Below are 19,315 nucleotides of genomic sequence, written 5' to 3'. Positions count from 1 at the left end.
TGGAAGAGTACTCTGGCCGGCCCAGGAAGGCCGAAAGGCAGTACTTCCATCAAGGAAGTCATCAAGTTTTTAAGAAACAGCCAGAGATCAATAGCAAAATGGCCGCAGAGATCTATGGTGGGATAGTGATTACAGAATACAAAGCAAATCGCTACGGTAAAGGGCTTAAATACTAGCTCTTGCTTGTATCCTTTGTGAAAAGTGAAAACTACTGTAAATACTCCTCTTGTGTTGGAGAAGTAATATAATCTTCTATATCAAGCTAGAAAATATGCTTTGCTTGTAACATAGAAGCATTACTAGCATCTCTCCTGTAATAATATAAGACCTTTTTTTTATTTTTTATTTTTTTATATATTCTAGCTCTCCTGTAATTATGCAAGTTGTTACTTCGTTTCTTTCTTCTAGCTTCCGATCCTATGCATAAGCGCATCTCTGGCCTCGCCTCCATTAATTATCATTCTCTTTCTCTCTTCTCCTCCCTATGTGAATGAATTGCGGGATATATCATAGAAACAAGGCAAGGACTACCGAAGAGTGTGACATATCAAAAACTAGTGCAACAAATTAGATTTAGAAATTAGATATTGGGTGTGATTTTGAATTTGGTTGAATAGACAGAGCAGATCATTGCCTAATTCCCTAACCATTAAAGTGAACAAGATTCCAAAAATTGCAATAATACAAGAAATACAAAATAAAATATGAGCCTAACTGGTTTTGGGCGTAGCTAAGGAAACATAACTTAAGTTTGAGAAAGAAGATTAATTAGAGCTAGAAGAACGAAAAATAGCCCTGCAAATCAGTGGCTCTCCTTAATAGGCTCACTCGACTGAAACTTTTGATCCAAACTCTCGATTTGGTCGATCGAGCAAGTAGTATTGCTCAATTGAAAATTGAGTTTCTCAAAAAAAAAAAAAAAAAAAAGTACTGCTCAATGGAGAACTTCATACTGGTACAGTATAACACTAGTCTCTAGTCTTCAATCTCAGTCAACACTAAAAAGGCTTCTAACATTAGCGGATCAATGTGTTAATTTGCCAACCCCACTAGAAGATATTTGTCATTAAGAAAAGTAAGAAAAGGAAAGATGCTCAAAACATTAATATATAGTCAACAAACTACGTACCCTGTGAGCTACGGCTTCAAATATTCTTTTTATATATTATCTAGGTCCTCAATCTCAATAATTTGGTTAAAGAAACATTCTTCCATGGACCATGTTGGCATTGGATAAGCGCCCTGACAAGTTTCTGCCTACCCCAGCTAATTAAAGAGGGGAATTTTTAAACTTCATAAGTAAGCTCAGTACCAAAAGCATGATGAGCTAAGTAGTATTACGTCAGAAATTTCACGTATAGATAACCATACGGTTGCAATGCAAATAATGGTATAGATTTTCCCACGAAAGAATCTTATAAATTATACAACCACCGAATAACATTCAAATAACACATCTATTTTTGTATTTCTACGTACAGTTGTTCTAGATACTTGAGTCTTTATAACTTTGGACCAGAAAAGAAGAATACTATGCCACCGGCCCTTGAAAGAAATCAATGATCATATCCCAAAAATTCTACAAAGAATCACCGGCCAAATTTAGTTTACATGTGAACTAGCATTCTGTGATTCCTATATATTGGGGCCTAGCCTGTAACCTTGATACCAAGAGAGCAAGAGAAAGTTACTTGATTTGTAGATTAGTTAAGCAGTTAAGCATGGCATCTCAGGCAGAGCTTGTCAAGATTGGGTTGGAAGGGTTTGCCATAATAGACAAGTACTATGGTCGGCCTAGGAGGTCTGGAACAGGAAGGCCTTATTATCCTCCTCCGGGGTATCAATATAGTAGCCGGTTTTCTCAGATGAAAGAGCCCATTAACAATAGCAACATGCCAAATAGCAACACTGCGGGCCATGCTAATTACCGTGGGATACACAGCGAACTTCGCTGAGCAAAGTCAAGTTCATCTGATGAAGAGGAAAGCTATATTTAGTAACGAGGCAGACCAATAATGCTAAGCTGTTCTCAATATTTTCTTTTTTCTTTCTAGCTAGTAGTACTTCATATGGAAAAATAAAAATAAAAATAGAAGAACTTCCCTTGTGTAGTGATGAAGTATTATAGCTTAGATCAGATCTCAGTCCTGTAACTTTTGGACTTGAAGATTAGATGCACTTTGTATTATCTAGCTATCCTTTTCTAGTTTTATGCTTCTCCACTATTATCTCTGTCTTTCTCAATTTCTTATTGGTCTCATAGTGGATGACAATCCTGTAATGGTGAAGATGAAACATGGAAGAATTATATGTAAAATAATAATTTTAAACACTCAGTATGGGACTCAGTACGCACCTACATAACATATACATATATAATCAAATCCAAACAGTTTGAGATATCAGGTAACCCTCCTAACAATTTTAAACTAGTCAAATGTCTCATATGTTCAACCAAACAGCATACATTGAATCTATCACCATCCAAGATAAAATGAAGTGCATGAGGAAATGCACCATAGTTACAAAGTGATATTCTTTCAAGCACAACTTCCATAATTGTAGAATTTAAAACAAATTGGGAATGGCTAAGGATTAGATATATGAAACATCTCTTGTAGGACTAAATTTAGTGTGTGTTTGGCATTGATTATTTTTAGGCGAAAATCACATTTTGGTCCCTACATTTTGACCCGATTCCCGTTTTCGTCCCTAAGTTTTTTTTTTACCGCTTTTAGTCCCTCTCCAGAAAAGCGGTTCCATTTTAGTCCCTACCGTTACTTCATAAACGGATATGGCTGATGTGGCAAACGGCATTGGTAGTCAATAATAAAATAATCTCTACAGTACCACTGTTAGTTACTCCCACCCATTCCTAGTCACTTGCCACTCACGTGACCGTCCCTAACCAAGCAAAACCCCAAATCACCCAAATAGAAATCCCTAACCCCCAAATTTCCTGAGCTCCTCGCTCATCAGTCACCACACGGATTGAAGTCCCTCACCAGTCACGAACTCAAAAACACCTTCAAATCAACTGCTTTCCATGGATTCAAGCTCGATGTCATCGAGTGGAAGCTTGAGGAAAAGGGGCCCAGCCCGATGCTTCTGCTCGGAGAGACCCGTTGTGGTCGTTTCGTGGACATCTGACAACCCTGGAAGAAGGTTCTACGGTTGTCCAAATTACTGGGTAAGGTAGTATCTCTCTTTGTAATGTTTTTAAATTTCTGGGTTTTTAACTTTGGAAGCACTTCAGGTTCATTTTCGTTTCAATCTTGCTTCAATCTTGCAATCCCCTTTAGTCTAAGTCTAACCCAGCAATCCCCTTTAGTCTAAGTCTAACCCAGAATTTCTTTTCTTAAATAAATAAAAATTTTAAAAAATTTAAGGAAAAAAAAAAAAACTCAGCTTGTTGCTGACAATATAAATTGTGCTAATACAAGAACATTGTGCTAATACAAGAACATTGTGCTAATACTATTTTAGTTTCTGGTAAGGTAGTATTTGCTAATACTATTTGTTACTGTTTTTCATGATTTTGGTTGTTCATTTAACATCATTTATCTGGTCCTTGGGTGTCAGGTTGGACGCAAGTGTAAATTTTTTCAGTGGCTTGATGATGAAATCTGCGAGCGTGGGAAGGTGCTGATTCCGGAGCAGAGGCAACGGATTTTGACCCTTGAAGCTCAAATTGTAGGCTACAGGAAGAGAGAGAAGAGGCTGCTCATTTGCTTGGGGCTGTCTCTGGTGATAAGTGGGATGCTACTTTGTTTGATGCTTCTTCTGGTTGGCTAAATAGGTGGGGGGGAATGGGTCATTAGGTGGGTAGGTGTTAGTGGAAAAATGCCTGAATTTTGTTGTATGTATTAGTGGCAAAAGGCCTGAATTTTGGTGTATGTACTAGTGGAAAAAGGCCATAATTTGTGTTGGAATGTGTTGTTTGTAGTAGTGGGAAAAGGCCTGATTTTTTGGTGTAATTCTCTTTGCAATCCAAGACTTTAGCAATGGAATATGGTCTTTTTAATTAATCTATGATTTGTGTACCAATTTATTACATTATTGTTAAGTGTTTGTGCTTGTGATATTAACTGTGCATCAACTGTCAATTTGACACTGCAATTTTGAATGGAAACCAGCAGCAGCCTGCAATTTTGAATGGCTGCAAAATTCTCTTTATGTATTAAACCTGCATAATTTACCAAACCTGCATAGTTTCTGCATAACTTACCAAACCAGCAGCTCTTTATTCATACATCATTACACATTTATTCATACATCATTACACATTAAAGTGGTTACTCCCAGCACATTAAACTCCAATGCTCACCAAGTCTGCATAATCACCAAACTGCCCAACAAAGCTAAAAACCAGCAAATAGCTAAAAACCAGCAAATTTGAGTTTAAGCATTTTAAAAACCAAAGCTAAAAACCAGCAAAGCAAATCTGAATAATGGAAGCTGAATCATCATAACAATGGGAGAATAATTACAAAATATTTAACACCAATGGTAGTTTTTGGTGTACCACAATAATTACAAAATATTTAACACCAATGGTAGTTTTTGGTGTACCACAATAATTACAAAATATGTGACAAAGCACATTCATACAAAAAAGGATTTGGTCAGCCCATAAACATATGCCAATTGTTCTAGCAGTTACATAATATATGAAGAGTGCTTCAACATATAGCACAACAAAAAAAAGGTCCTGCTTCAGTTTGCTATCTTTTAGCAGATCTCATTGCTGCCATATATCTTGCTGCATTCCCAGTTGCATTCAAGGTTTCAGTACTGACTGCACTTCTCTTCCTCTGTTTTTTTGGTCTTCGATTGGACTGGTTATCAGTGGGGGTTGGAGGTGCACTTGTGGTCACATCATCATTAGAGCTTGGTTGTGCCCTGTGTACTGTTGGCTGAGCATCCTTGGCTGCCTGCAAGCATAAGCACAATAACAATTAATAGTTTGCCAACTGAAAAACAAAACAATGAGGATATTTAAGTCAAAGTGTATACTTACCCTTCTAGTGGTCCCACTGGCTTGGGATGCAGTACCAGGCAAGGAGGAGTTCCCTCCTACTTCTCCCTTGCAGCTCCTCTTGTTGTGTCCTAATTTCCCACATAACTTGCATTGTTTTGAGATGCCTAGGCCTCTTTTTTTTCTGTGACTTCTAGGTTCATCAGGCTCCAGTGCCCTCTTCTTTTTAGGCCTGCCAGGAGGTCTCCTCTTGATAGGGGGTTGCACAGGTGGCAGTCCAGTAGGACCCCACATATTCTGGCCATTGATGGGCTCTATAATGGGTTCATAGCAATCAATGTAGGTAGTCCTTTTGTAGCAAGCATTGACATACTTTTCAGCATCTTCTCTGTTGAAAAATATGCAAGAAATGGCATGGCAACATGGTATGCCAACTATGTCCCACCTCCTACAGCTGCATTTCTTCTCTTCCAAGTCCACAATGAAACTCTCAAGCCCATTCTTCACTTCAAACTTCATACGACCAGCCCAACATGCTATCCACTTGCTGCATGCCAACTTCTCCTTGTACAGCCTCTTCCTTATCTTAGGACACAACTCAGATTCCACCTTTGTAATCATTTCTCTGTTTCCTTGAAATCTAGTCATCAGATATAGCCTAATACACTCAAGCTGCAAGCACATAGAGAGAAAGGGAGAATTAATCATTCATGAATTACATAGGTCTATGGATCATAATGCACATGAAAGGGAGAATTATGCATACCATGGTGATTATAGGTTTGCTCCTGAACTTAACTATCGTGCTGTTGAAGCTTTCACACATGTTGTTCAAGACCGTGTCACTCTGCCCATCACTTTTGAACATGTGCCTAGCCCAAATAGTTGTTGACTGAGATTGCAGCCATTTGAATGCATCTTCATCCACCTCTTTTAGCTCATTCATTGCCCTCTCAAATGCTTGCCGATAGGTAGCCTTGGCTGCTTTCCAAAAAAGGTCTCTAATAATGACACCAGGATGATTTTTCCTCAAATTTTGGTATAAATGTCTGCAGCAGATCCTGTGCTCGTACTGTGGCCAATTGTTAACAAAGGTGTTCACCAACCCCTGCAAAGCACAATCATTTAATTCAGCAAGCAATGAAGCTACCATTAACTACAAATAATTCAACAAGCAATAAAGCTACCATCATACCTTCTGCTGGTCAGATATGAACACCCATTGCTTGTCATCTCCTATGTCAGCAAGCAATAAATTAAGAAACCAGGTCCAACTGTCCTTTGTTTCAGCCTCTACTACTGCATATGCGAATGGGAAGTATTCATCATTGGGATCTCTGCCAACAGCACACATCAGCTGACCACCTGTCTTGGTCTTCAGATGGCATGCATCTAGACCAATGATTGGCCTGCACCCTGCCAAGAAGCCCTTCTTGCAACCTTCAAGGCAGATGTACATTCTTTCAAAATATGGCAGCCCGGTTGCCAATCCATGCTCAGCTGCCAAATCACCATCCTCATAAGTATGCACCTTCATCAATATTGTGCTCCCAGGACTGCACCTTCTCAACTCATCACAGTACTCCCATAGTTGGTTGAACTGTGCAGTGTGGGTCCCATCAACAGCATCTTGAGCTCTCTCTCTAGCCCTACTTGCCTTGCCTGCACTTATGTCAACCACATACTTCTCATGCACAGCCTCCTGAATATGCTTAAGCTTTATGCCAGGCTGTCTCCTAACCCTCTTCACTAACTTCTTCCCAATGTATGATGCTGTGCACCTTGGATTTCTATAGCTTCTGCTGCATGTGTGTTCCATGTTCAGTGTTTTCAATCTAAAACTCTTCTCCCTTGGCACCTTTGCAAGGTAGGCAACAAAATTGCACCCTGGCTGGCATCGGGCTCTCACTCTCACCAAGTCATTTTTTACAAATTTTATACCCCACCCACCATGGACTGCATAATCAGTTAAGGCATCTTTAAATTGTTTAGCTGAGATGAACAACATATCCTTTTCAAACCTAAGGTTCTCAGCTTTGGCTACTGGCCTAAAGATTGGATATTTGCTGCTCCTAATAGAATTGTCAACCTCAGCAACAGGGATGTCATCATCACTTGAATCATCACCACCCTCACTGCCTGATGATGATTCATCAAGGCTAAGCAACTCCTCACTCTCATAGTCAGAATTCATGACACCACCACCCATTTGTCCTGCTTCAACCTCAGCATTTTCAGCTTGATTGTCCCAACTATCAGGACTATCTTCACCAATATTCATTGGTTGCACTTCTGGTTCTGGCTCTGCCTCTGCCTCTGCCTCTTCTTCTAAGTCACTCCTCTCATCCTCACTGCCCTCACTACCCTCACTGCCCAAGTATGCACCATCACTGCCCTCACTACTCTCCTCAACTTGGTCATCAACAACTGGTGCTTTGCCAGCCCTCCTAGCACAAGCTTCCTCATTAACAAATTCAGCATCATCATGGCCTCCAAATTGTGAAAAATCAGGTCTGTACTCTTCATTATCATTTTGAAGCACTCTGTCACTAGCAAAAACCTCTACACCTACACCTTCTACTTCACTACCAGGTAATGCAGCAGCTAAGGGATCAAAATCCTCCACTGGTAACTCAACTGGTTCATGCACTGGATGCTCCACAAAGACATGAATCTCCCCATATCCCTTCACCAAGTCAGTCATGAACATAGCAGCATCATCATCAACCACCTGATGGAAATTTGACCGCTCTGGGTCCACACCAGGCATTTTATACCATAGCGTATCTACTTCAGAGTAGCCAAAATCCCTACATATACTCTCAATCTCTACTTTTGACCACCTATCTGGGTCACAGTTATCCACTATATCAATTGTCCCTCCCACATACGCTTGAGGGTTCCACATGAAATGCCCACCATGGTGGACATGCAGAGTAAAAAGCTCATTCATCCTGCATGCAAGTCACGGGAAGAAAACAGAATGAAAATGAAAACAGAATGAAAATGAAAACAGATATTAATAATACTTTGTTAGGCTAATAAACAAATAAAAAAGCATATAATACCGACAAAGGGATCACAGGGACCCAGCCACTTCTTGAAAAGCAAGACACAATACAGACAATCAGTGCAAATACCAACACAAAGATTCCATGGTTTATCAAAGGTCAATATAGTGGTCCCTGATAAACAATGACACATAGTACAGACAAACAATGCAATTGCCAACAAAAATACAGTCAGTAATGTGGTCCCTGATAAACAAAAGTAAAACAAAAGCTATAAAGGGAGACGCAAATAACAAAAGCAACACACAACAGCCAAACAATATTCCACTATCATGGTCAGTATTATGTCCACTACAAAAGCTATAAAGGGAGAGAGGAAGAGAGCGAGTGAAAGTGAGACACAACGAGAGAGAGAGAAACAAAGATAGATTGAAATTCCAGAGCAATAACAAAACACAACATCTCAAAATTCCCAAATTCTCAAAACCCAACAACTGCGATTCAAACCCAGAACGATTACCCAGCACTTAAAATGGCATTCATAACATAAGAGAGAGAGAGTTGGAGAGAAATACGACCTTCGCAATCTGCTCAGCACGCACAAACACACTGAAGCTTGCCGATTTGTGGGATTTTTGTGCTTGCCGATTTGTGGGTTCTTTGATCGGTCTTGTGATCTTGTGATGAGCAACGGGAAAGGTAAGGTAAGAGATTAGGGATGAGATTAGGGATTTTCAGCAAGTTCGCCGTTAGATCTCATCTGACTGATTTGGGGTTTTGTTCGCCGTTAGATCTCATCTCACGTGAGTGGCAAGCGACTAGGAATGGGCGGGAGTAACTAACAGTGGTACTGTAGAGATTATTTTATTATTGACTACCAATGCCGTTTGCCACATCAGCCATATCCGTTTATGAAGTAACGGTAGGGACTAAAATGGAACCGCTTTTCTGGAGAGGGACTAAAAGCGGTAAAAAAAAAACTTAGGGACGAAAACGGGAATCGGGTCAAAATGTAGGGACCAAAATGTGATTTTCGCCTTATTTTTATCAGTTTATTTTACTATTCAACATATTTTTGTTACTATTCATGAATCCCACTACATTTTTTGGTATTATTCATGGGTCTCACTACTATTTCAGCTAACTTTGACATTTATCTATAGTACTTTCAATAAAATATTTTCAGTTTTAGCTAAATAAATTATTTCCAAATGGATATTTAGTGTGGGTTTGGATCCACGTTTGAGTTTTGAATTTACGTTTTTTTTTTTTTTTTTTTTGCTGCACGCATTTCAGAGGAGACAAAATTCACTGTTCCCGTACTGTTTAACATTGTTCACGCACTGTTTTAGTACTATTCATGGGACCCACAGTCACTTTATTTAAAAAAAAATTAAAAAATGGGTTCCATAGTACTATTCACACATTTAAAAATTAATTTTGCTACAGTGTTTTCAGTTTCAGCAAAAATAAGTTGTATCCAAACGGACAATATTATAAAACAAAGCACCCAAGATTTAAATAATAGAGAGATCCCTTACTGTCCATCCACTAGTTCTTTAAATCGAAGATACTCTGCAACGCTCAAATGATCCACACTGAGTTCAAAGACATTAACACAGACATATTCCCAAACACCAGGTCTTGGACGAAGTGCTATAGCCACAAAAGGAGGCAGAACAATAGTCTATAGCTTCCTACAACAATGAAAGTAGAAGACAAAATAGGAGGTGCACCTCGGTCACATAGCCAGATGCAGCAGTTCAGAGACGTCCTTGATCACTGTGGGTTTGTCGACCTTGGATTCTCGGGTCCTGCTTTCACATGGAGAGGTAGGCGCCGAGGTGAATGGGTTTGGGAATGGCTGGATCAGGGAGTAGTGAACTACGATTAGTAAGCAAAATTTCTAACAGGTAGGATCCGAAACTTGTCCTGTTTTACTTCGAATCATTGTCCAATCTTGCTAACTTTGGATTCAGAGGGAGAAAAGCAACGGTGGAAAAGAAAGCCCTTTAGATTTGAGGCAATGTGGCTTACTGATTCAGGGTGCCACCACACGGTCTCAAGAGCGTGGGAATCTAATCTGAGTGGTGCACCTATGTATAGAGTCTTGAAGAAGCTAAAGAAATGTAAGAAGCTACTGAAAAAGTGGAGTAAGTCACAGTGGTGATTATCAAGAGGTGATTAGGTTGAAATCGGAACTAAATTTACTTTTGGATAGAGAAGAGCAGATGTGGCATCAATGAGCACATGTGAAGTGGGTACAGTGTGATGAAAAAAACACCAGATATTTTCATGGTACCGCAACCTAACGAAAAAGAAGAAATTTCATTAAGGGCCTAAAGGATGATCAAGGGGTGTGGCAAAAGGAGGAAGAAGCTGTCTCGACCTTGTGTTGGCTACTTTGGAAGCCTTTTTACCTCTTCAGACCCTCAAAATTTGGATTCAGTTTTGGAGGGGGTCCAAGTAGTGGTTACTGAGGATATGAATGCTAAGCTTGTTGAGAGGTACACAGTCGAGGAGGTGGCAGTTGCAATCAAAGAGATGGCTCCGCTAAAGGCCCCCGAACCGAATGGTATGTCACCTTTGTTCTTTCAGACGTACTGGCCAGACATAGGTATGGACATAACTGAAGCTGTTCTTTCTAGTTTGAATTCAGGCTCTTTGCTGAAATCTATTAATCATACATTTATTACCCTAATACCAAAGGTTAAAAATCCTTAAATAGTAACTGAATTCAGGCCTATTAGCCTTGGCAATGTGATTTATAAGATTATTAGTAAAGTTATAGCAAACAGGCTTAAACGACTGCTTAATTCTATTATCTTAGAAACACAAGTGCTTTTACAGCTGGTAGGTTGATCACGGATAATATCTTGATAGCATTTGAATTATTACATCATATGAAAACTAGCTGCCTCGGGAAAAAAGGCTTCATAGCACTCAAGCTTGACATGAGTAAAGCCTATGACCGAGTGGAATGGGTCTTTTTGAAGAATATATTGCTGAGATTAGGTTTCCAACAGTCATAGGTTGATTTGATTATGGAATGTGTGACGACGGTTTCCTACTCTATATTGGTGAATGGGGAACCAAAAGGAATGATCTGCCCGACTAGAGGTATAAGACAAGGGGATCCTTTCTCCCATTATCTTTTCCTTTTCTACGTTGAGGGCTTGAATGCCATTTTGAGGAAAGCTTCCATTGGTGGGGAAATTGAGGGCTTTTCTTTATGTAGACGTAGGCCAAAGATTACCCATCTTTTCTTTGCGGATGATTGCCTATTGTTTTGTCGCTCCACCTTGGATGAATGTGAGAAAATTAAAGAGTTGCTAGCTATTTATGAAGCTGCTTCTGGCCAGATGGTCAACAAAGATAAGACCACTTTGTTTTTCAGCAAAAAGACTGATGATGAGTCCCAAGAAGTTATAAAACAGTCCCTTGATGTACAGGCGATTCAACACTATGAAAAATACTTTATGAGGAAAAACAAGAAAGCGTGCTTCACATTAGTCAAGGAACGAATTTGGGCAAGAATGAAGGGTTGAAAGGAGAAGTTGCTTTCTTAAGTTGGCAAAGAGATTATGATCAAGGCTGTCATAGAATCGATACCGGCCTATTCCATGAGTGTGTTCAAACAACCTACTATCCTGTGCAAGGATATTAAGACCATGATTAGGAAATTTTGGTTGGGGCAAGAAGAGAAGAAGAAAATTCATTGGGTGAAATGGAGCTCGTTGTGTTCCTCAAAATTAGTTGGTGGCATGGGGTTTAGGGATTTTCAGCACTTCAACAATGCTTTATTGGCTAAGCAAGTGTGGCGGCTCTTTCACCAAAAAGATACCCTTCTCTATAGGGTTATCAAAACGAAGTTCTTCCTAAGTGGGAGCATCTTTGATGCTGCTGTACCCGCAAAATGCTCCTACGCTTGGTGAAGCATACTGCAGGCTAGGGAGGTTATTCAGTAGGGTGCTATTTGGCGTGTTGGTGATGGACAAACGATAAAGGTTTGGGAGCATAGATGGTTACCTGACCTTGCACATAGTAAAATCTTGTCTCCTAGATTAAATTCTGATATCTCACGGGTTAGTGAACTCTTAATGCCCAATGCCCAATCTTGGAATGAGGATTTGATGGATCACACTTTTATGAGGTGGGAGGCCAAGGAGATTAAACGGATCTACGTCAGTGGACTTGAACAGGATGATGTCTTTGTTTGGCCATTCACCTCAGATGGGGAATATTCTATCTGAAGTGCATATCACTTGCTTGCCTCGGATTCAGTCATGGCTGAACAAGCTTCGACTTCGTCAGAGAATTAGAAGGTTTGGAAGGGCATTTGGCGTATCTGAGCCCCCAATAAAATTCGCCTTTTTATATGGAGAGCTGTCAAGGACTCTTTACCAACCAAAGAGAATTTGCACAAGAGACATATTCTATTAGATGTGACTTGTTCCCTCTGTGATGAGCATCAAGAAAAAATTATGCACGCTCTTTGGTTATGTGATCAAGCTAAGGCGGTTTGGAAATCTGAAGTTAGTTTTGTTGTGATGTATAAGACTCAATTTCAGGCATTCATGGACTTGTTTGAAACAGTACTGGGTAGAGGATTGGTCTTCCATGTGGCTTGGTTCTCTACGATCGCTTAAAGCTTATGGCAGAGACGCAATAGACTTCTAGAATCTAGGGTCTCGTACACAAGCCTTAACAACGGGCTCTTAGGTGCAAAGCTATACATGCCCTGTGATTTATCTATCTCATTTGGACGGTAACAGTTAAGGAATTCTCAAACTGCCAACCTCCTAGCACCGTCCGACATAACCCCATAAAGGACCTCCACTGCTATGAAGACTATTCAGGCATTTGGAGATACCTGGTTAACGGACAGGCCTAAGTGTTGGAGTAGCTCATGATGAAGGGAACTTAAGGGAAACCTAAGCCCAGCCTTCAACATTTGCTTGTACACTTCAACACCTTCCAAACCTTCGTAGTAACATTTCTCCAACTCATAGGGCAGATGGACGGAAATGTTATCTGGTATCTGATAATGGGCTCTAAATGTTTTGAAGTGTTTCTCTTTGATTGAGGAAGTGAAGTAATTTACTGACCACTCAGGTAGCATGACGAATTGCCTAAGTCCATTAAGACCCACAGCGGACTGAATTGGGAGGTTATTGTTGTTTGGTTCGTCATTAGAACCCTCTTCATCGCTCATCTCCAAACCATCATTCCTTGAGGACGGAGAAGAAGCAGACGGGCTCCTCTCTTCACTCTGACTATCGTGGTCTTCTTGACTTGACGGGTACACTTCCTCGTAGCCCGTTCCGTCACGGACAAATGACTGGTGACTTGACGCACTAGACATGTCCTACACGCGACGGTTAATCCTAAGACTTTGATGTGTTTGTAGTGGGCAACGGTAATGCAAATTTAAAGTGTAAAGAGAAGAAATTTTCTAAGTGGAAGGAGAGAAATACTCACCAAAATAGCAGGATGGAGGGATTAGAGCTACAGCAATGGGTAAAACGGCTAGATGGTCTCGTCTGTCTAGCAAGGGTGACAGATGTGCTCTGATTGTAGATTTCAGAGGAAAAGTAAAAAATGAGAGGGAGGAGGATTGGTTTTATATGGGGTGATAGCATGGAAGGCGAAGCGACACTTCTATCCAAGAGAATGGCCACTCAATGAACGTCACGTGTCCTGCGCAATAAATGATTTCAGGCCAGCCTGACAAGTTTGAGGAATTCGAATGAATCGTCACCCCACGGGTCCTTCCACTCAAATATCACGAACCCATGGGGTGAAGGGGGCAGCTAAAGAGGAAAAATTAAACATGACGGATCCATCTTGATGGACTCGACATAAGAAGAATATACTCGCATTGGATGGATCACATTAGGACGAACGCAGCGTGGATGGGTCGAGTGGCCACATGGCATCCAACTCATCATCACGTAGTCTCCAAGGAACCTTAAATACTTGTAACACATGATTAGCCCTGATTCATAGAGTCCCAAAACGAATGGAATTTTGATGAGACTAGAATTTAGAATATATGCGTATTAATGAGTATCTTTCTTATAAGGAAAAGACTTGTTTCGCAAGTCTTGGCGTATGACCCTATGCGACTATAAAAACCCAAAGACCCTCAAGAAAAAGGTACGCATTATTCACCCCTTTCTAACACTCTAGAGTTGTGAGAATAGTTCTAACTTGACATTCGGAGGATATTTGGTCGGCACCACACCGGTGCTCTCTATTAGGTCTTCTCTTTTTGTTGTGCAGGTCTTGCTTCGAGTGTGTGAGGACTGTGTGACTCACTAGTGATTTTTACGGCATCATCACTTAACAACATTGTCTAGCTCCCCTATCAGGTCATGAGATTGCAGTATCCCTTTTCCTTTTGCAACATGCCTGGCAAGACAAATAAAGATAATAGAAGTTAACCCTTATTAAGAATAAAATTTAAGTACAGTTACTTAGCTGTTGCACCTTATGTTCCCAAATTAAATTCAACTATATAGCTGTATTGAACAATAAATCATATGGTTAAATTTAACCGTTCTTGGAAAAAATAACACTTTTTTACTGCAATACTCAATACAATCATGTGGTTGAATTCAATTGAGAAATCTAAGTTATAGTATCTAAGTTTTGACTATATTCAAAAAGCTTAATCTCCCAAAACTCACAATGTTATCAAAACAAGGCTCTCATCAACAATTTAAGCCACAATGTTATCAAAACAAAGTCTCTCATCAACAATTCAAGCCACAGTATGTGCGTCCGTGTGTGGATGCGTGTGCTTAAGAGAGAGAGAGAGAGAGAGAGAGAGAGAGAGAGAGTAGTTGAAGAAATAAGAAATGTAATTCTAAAATCCTAATTTCTCATCAAATCTTTAATTGCACGTTTTCGATCTCCACATGCAATCTCAAAAATCTGATCTTTCTTAACCATGAAACCTTTATGCTAGCATCATCAAGTGATTCAAGTTATAAAGCTCGCATGCGTGTGTGTGCGTACTGAAAAATTCAAAATGCAAATCCAAAACCCAAATTTCTCAGCCAAGCCATCAATTTCATGATCAATTCAAGCACAGAGAGAGAGAGAGAGAGAGAGAGAGAGAGAGAGAGAGAGAGAGGAACCTGGAAAGGAGCGAAACGAGCTCGTTTCGCTCAGCAGAGAGAGAGTTTCCTGGAGCCTGTCTCGAATATTTTCGCTTCTCAAATCACACACAAAGCTTTGAAAGCGAAAGAAAACTAAAGAGAAAGGAAGAGAACCAGAGAGAGAAAGCAAGAGAGAATGGAAACGAAGAGGGGTGATAGTATTTATTAGCCGCAGAATATAGGAAAGTGAGATCGGGAAGGGTGTAGAAGTAAAGCAAAGAGAATGGAGCCAAAAGAGAAACGGCCATTGTTGCTGTTGTTGACGTTGCTCTGAGTGCGACGAAGTGTGAAACAAACCGTCATAATGTGAATCGGCACCAAACAAGAGCGAGAGTAGAGTGACCGATTTGCATGCAGAGCTCAGCTGTGGGCTTTTCAAAAGTAACGGATCTATGATTTTATGCTTTTTATTTCATTTTATTTTTTTTCTTTCCAATTTCGGTGCCCCTTTTCCTTTGTCAACTATAATATTTAAATATTGAATTATATCGGCATACCATTTTGAAACTGTTTTGGTTTAATATTATTAATTTACAAAATTTTTTTGATGAGATAGTTACAATATCATAATTCGAATCAATTTTCCACTGGACTCCTAAAATTTTTTATTTATTTTTTATACTAATGGAAAATAAAATTTAGAGAGTGACAGTTTGTATGAGCATTTGACTCATTTGAGTTGTCTCTTTTCCCATGTCTCGCACTTCTTGAAAGATTTGGTTTGGAGCAACTCTAATCTACAACTTTTGAAAGCTTTTGAATTTTTAGATTGTCTAGGATCATTACCGAGTCCTTATCCTTTGGTGTATTGGACTCCCAAACACACAAAAAAATTTGATAACTTTTTTCACATATCTTAAATTGGCAAGCTTTTACCATGTGGACCGACCACTAAAAATGATTTATATATATATATATATATATTTATAACTACCACTAACAATCAACCATATTTGCGTTTGTCAAATTTTTTTATCAATATATTCTTTTTTGCGTCTTTAGACATTCTCTTCATTAAATGAAACAAATCTCATTCTACTTTCATAGCCATTATTTGATAAATTTGAAAAAATTCAACCCGACAAATGCTATATTCACAACATTTTCACAATACTTTTACAACAAATTTTAAATAGCAAATTGTTACTAACTATTACTAGGGTGGAAAAAATAGTAAATTTAGTGGTGAAATTAAATTACAACTAATAATAATTTGCCACCTATAATTTTTTGTGAAAATATTGTAAACGTAGATCCAATAACTTGAGAGAAATCAAAGAAAATACCCAATTTGACCTTGGGTACTTGGACCAAGTGCAAAAGCAAATTGATCTGTACCTAACCCGCTTAATTCTGATTTTTCAAGATCCTGGACATGGTGACACTCACCGTCTCACTTGCCTCCTATGCCACTATTTTTGGAACTGTTAGTAGAGTTTTTGTGTGTCATTGTGTTATAACTCTTCTTCCTCTCTCTTGTGTCTGTGTTTGTTTCTCAAAAAAAAAAAAAAAAAAAAAAACCAAATTAATTACAAGTTGACAGATCCAAACAAAAGACAAGTAATTCAAGAGTGTAAAAAATCTATATCTTAGATTAAAGATGCAAGTTAGTAATGTAAAATCGATTTCATTGAGAAGAAAAAATCTATGTGAAATTATAATGTAATTTGTATTGTAGCATTATTTTTGGATTTTGACCTATGCGTAGCATGAATTGGAATATATACATTGCGTAATTCATTGTAAAGATGGTTTGGTCACAATCATACAAAATAAAAATTCTAGTATTGTAGACTTTGGGTTGGTGCATGGGGCCCAGAATTGGATTGAGAATCTGAAATGAAAGGATGTTGGAACATTGGGCATGTCGGCAGTGGTGAGCTTTGTGGAATTAGTGAGCTTTTGTTTTTTAGTAGATAAAACTGATAAATTAGTGGGCAATTAATAGGTCCTAGATTGAAATAATGTGAGGGTAAGAAAAGGAAAAGAATAAATGGAAGCACAGCATTAGCATCACAGTGGTGTTGCCCTTCATCCGTCCTTTGGTATCATTTTCCAATTGGGAATTAGGGATAAAAACTTATTCATTTTCCCAAACTTCATGAATCATCAAAAGGAGGGATGTATTTATGTATCAATCTAATTTATTTTTAGATAAAAATGCCGGTGGATATGCTTTCGGTTGTTTTTTTTAGACTAACATGCAATAAGAATCTCTTTCTCAAAAAACATGCAATAAGAATCTTATTATGCCTTCCCAAAAACATCAAATACCTTCCCCTCTATAGATAATCGAGAATATTTTTTCTTTGTACTAAGAAGATCATAAATAAGCTATTGGCACAACTTGTACACGTTGTATGTCTGAGGGAATCATCAAGCTTTGATGATAATTATCCTTAAAAAAAAAATTAAAACAAGTGAGAAATAGTGACTCAAATCCATATTTAGCTTAGAGTAGTGTTTATTCTAAATAAATTGTTTAACTCAATTTTACACGCTTCAAAAAACATGATTTCAGTTATTTTTTAGGATATTTGTAAAATAGTTTGTGTGCAACAAGTTTAATCTTTACTTTATAAGAAAAAAGAAGAAATTCTATAGTCACTAAGGGTACGTTTGGTACACTAAATGTGAATTACAACATGAATAGTAATCTTTATTACCAGGAATAAAATATGTTGTAATGGAATAACTAAACCTATTCATTAGTTTGGTTGTGAGTTGTAATATTAGAATAAAACTTATGATCTATTTTAGGAAATATCTCATTCATACAATTATATTTCCTATAAAATAATATATTTTAAATTTTAGAGAGATGAGTTTTTTTTAATGATTTTTTATTTCCATAATTGTTAGGTGGATATGGAAAGTTGATTTATTTGGAAATATATTAGTGTTGGAAATTATTATATCTACTAAGGAATAGCTATTACAACTCTTTTAGAGATGAATAGTTATTCTTCATTTTAAAGAATAGCTATTCATGAGGAATAATTATTCTCTGTAATAAAAACATAACCAAACTATTGAATAACTAAACTATATGAATAACTATTACATTACAGTGTCTATTACAGTCTACCAAATGTGCCATAAATCAAAAGACTCATAACTCGAAGTTTCTCAAAAAAAAAAAAAAAAAAAAAGACTCATAACTCAAAGATATTATCTTACCATATATAAATGTTGTCTTTTTTTTTTGGTGGTTGTTGTTAATATATATAGTTGTTGTCCTCTTTCATTGATTGATGTAAATTTTTTTATTAATATGATGTTAAATTTTAAAGAGAAACCTGGTATTTTTTTTCCCTTAATAGATCTCAATAAGTTATACTAGTCACTTCATATATAAAAGCAAGCTTGAAGTATTTTGAGATATTTGTAGTCAAGTTAGTAGTCTCAATAATTAACTTAACTGCCAAAAATTTTATAACTCAACTAACACCTTTAAAGAGTTTTTAACGAAAACATTCAAAAGTTCAAATCTTGTACCTATAACTAATGAATTATAAGAATGATAAGTGTAATTTTAATTAAATAAGCATTCTTAACACAATTATTTCTTCATGCCGTTTGAATGGCAAGTGTAAATGTATGAAAATTACATGAACAAATTATTATATTCAGGCTTAGTTTGTTTAATAAACAAGCTTAAACTTAGGCTTGAATTAAAATTATTTATTAAATAGATAAGAACAAATAACAATTTTCTACAAGTGGATTAGGGATCTATTCATAAAAATCTAAGCTATCTCTACTTTGCATCTTTGAAGAGAATCAACATTCACCATTGGTGGGAGGCTTCGTTTTTCTCTCTCTTTTTTTACATTCTGTTCAACGTTCTTTATTGGGCCATAAGATAGGAAAGATAGGGTCACTTGCTAGTAGTTCTATATAAGGGGGGTTTCATAACCTTTAACTGTATCAAGAAAACAAACCCAGTTAATTCAGTTGTGTATCTGTTTGTGCTATTGATCTTTAGAGCAATATGGCATCTCAGGCAGATCTTATTAAGATTGAAATGGAGGGCTTTGCCCTGTTAGATGAATTCCATGGCCGGTCAAGGAGGCCCAGTATTCATCACCGAAGTCAAGTTCCAAAGAAACAGCCAGAGATGATGATTGTTTGCAAAATGCCAGCTCCAGAGATCAATG

At 37.9% G+C, this 19,315-nt stretch overlaps 2 protein-coding genes and 1 long non-coding RNA gene across 4 annotated transcripts in view; 2 read left to right on the top strand and 1 right to left on the bottom strand.

Moving 5' to 3' along the window:
• The window catches only part of LOC126688999 (uncharacterized), an 82,001-nt gene that overhangs the window by 9,293 nt on the left and 53,393 nt on the right, over window positions 1-19,315 (top strand). The window lies entirely within an intron of this gene.
• LOC126689001 (uncharacterized) lies at window positions 2,655-4,028 on the top strand. Its single transcript, XR_007644384.1, has 2 exons — window positions 2,655-3,190; window positions 3,583-4,028. It is a non-coding gene; the product is annotated as an uncharacterized LOC126689001 (long non-coding RNA).
• On the bottom strand, window positions 4,450-7,754 carry LOC126688998 (uncharacterized). The gene is made up of 4 exons (XM_050383964.1): window positions 6,174-7,754; window positions 5,745-6,086; window positions 5,021-5,650; window positions 4,450-4,934 (listed from the first exon to the last, which is right to left on the bottom strand). Exons 1-4 carry the CDS (start codon window positions 7,746-7,748, stop codon window positions 4,725-4,727), a joined length of 2,757 nt encoding a protein of 918 aa, XP_050239921.1. The 5' UTR covers window positions 7,749-7,754; the 3' UTR covers window positions 4,450-4,724.

The sequence above is a fragment of the Quercus robur genome, chromosome 6 (genome assembly GCF_932294415.1).
Source record: "Quercus robur chromosome 6, dhQueRobu3.1, whole genome shotgun sequence".
Classification (NCBI taxonomy): domain Eukaryota; kingdom Viridiplantae; phylum Streptophyta; class Magnoliopsida; order Fagales; family Fagaceae; genus Quercus; species Quercus robur.
The sequence above is the reverse complement of the archived record's forward strand: the minus strand, read 5'-3'. Positions and strand labels throughout refer to the sequence as shown.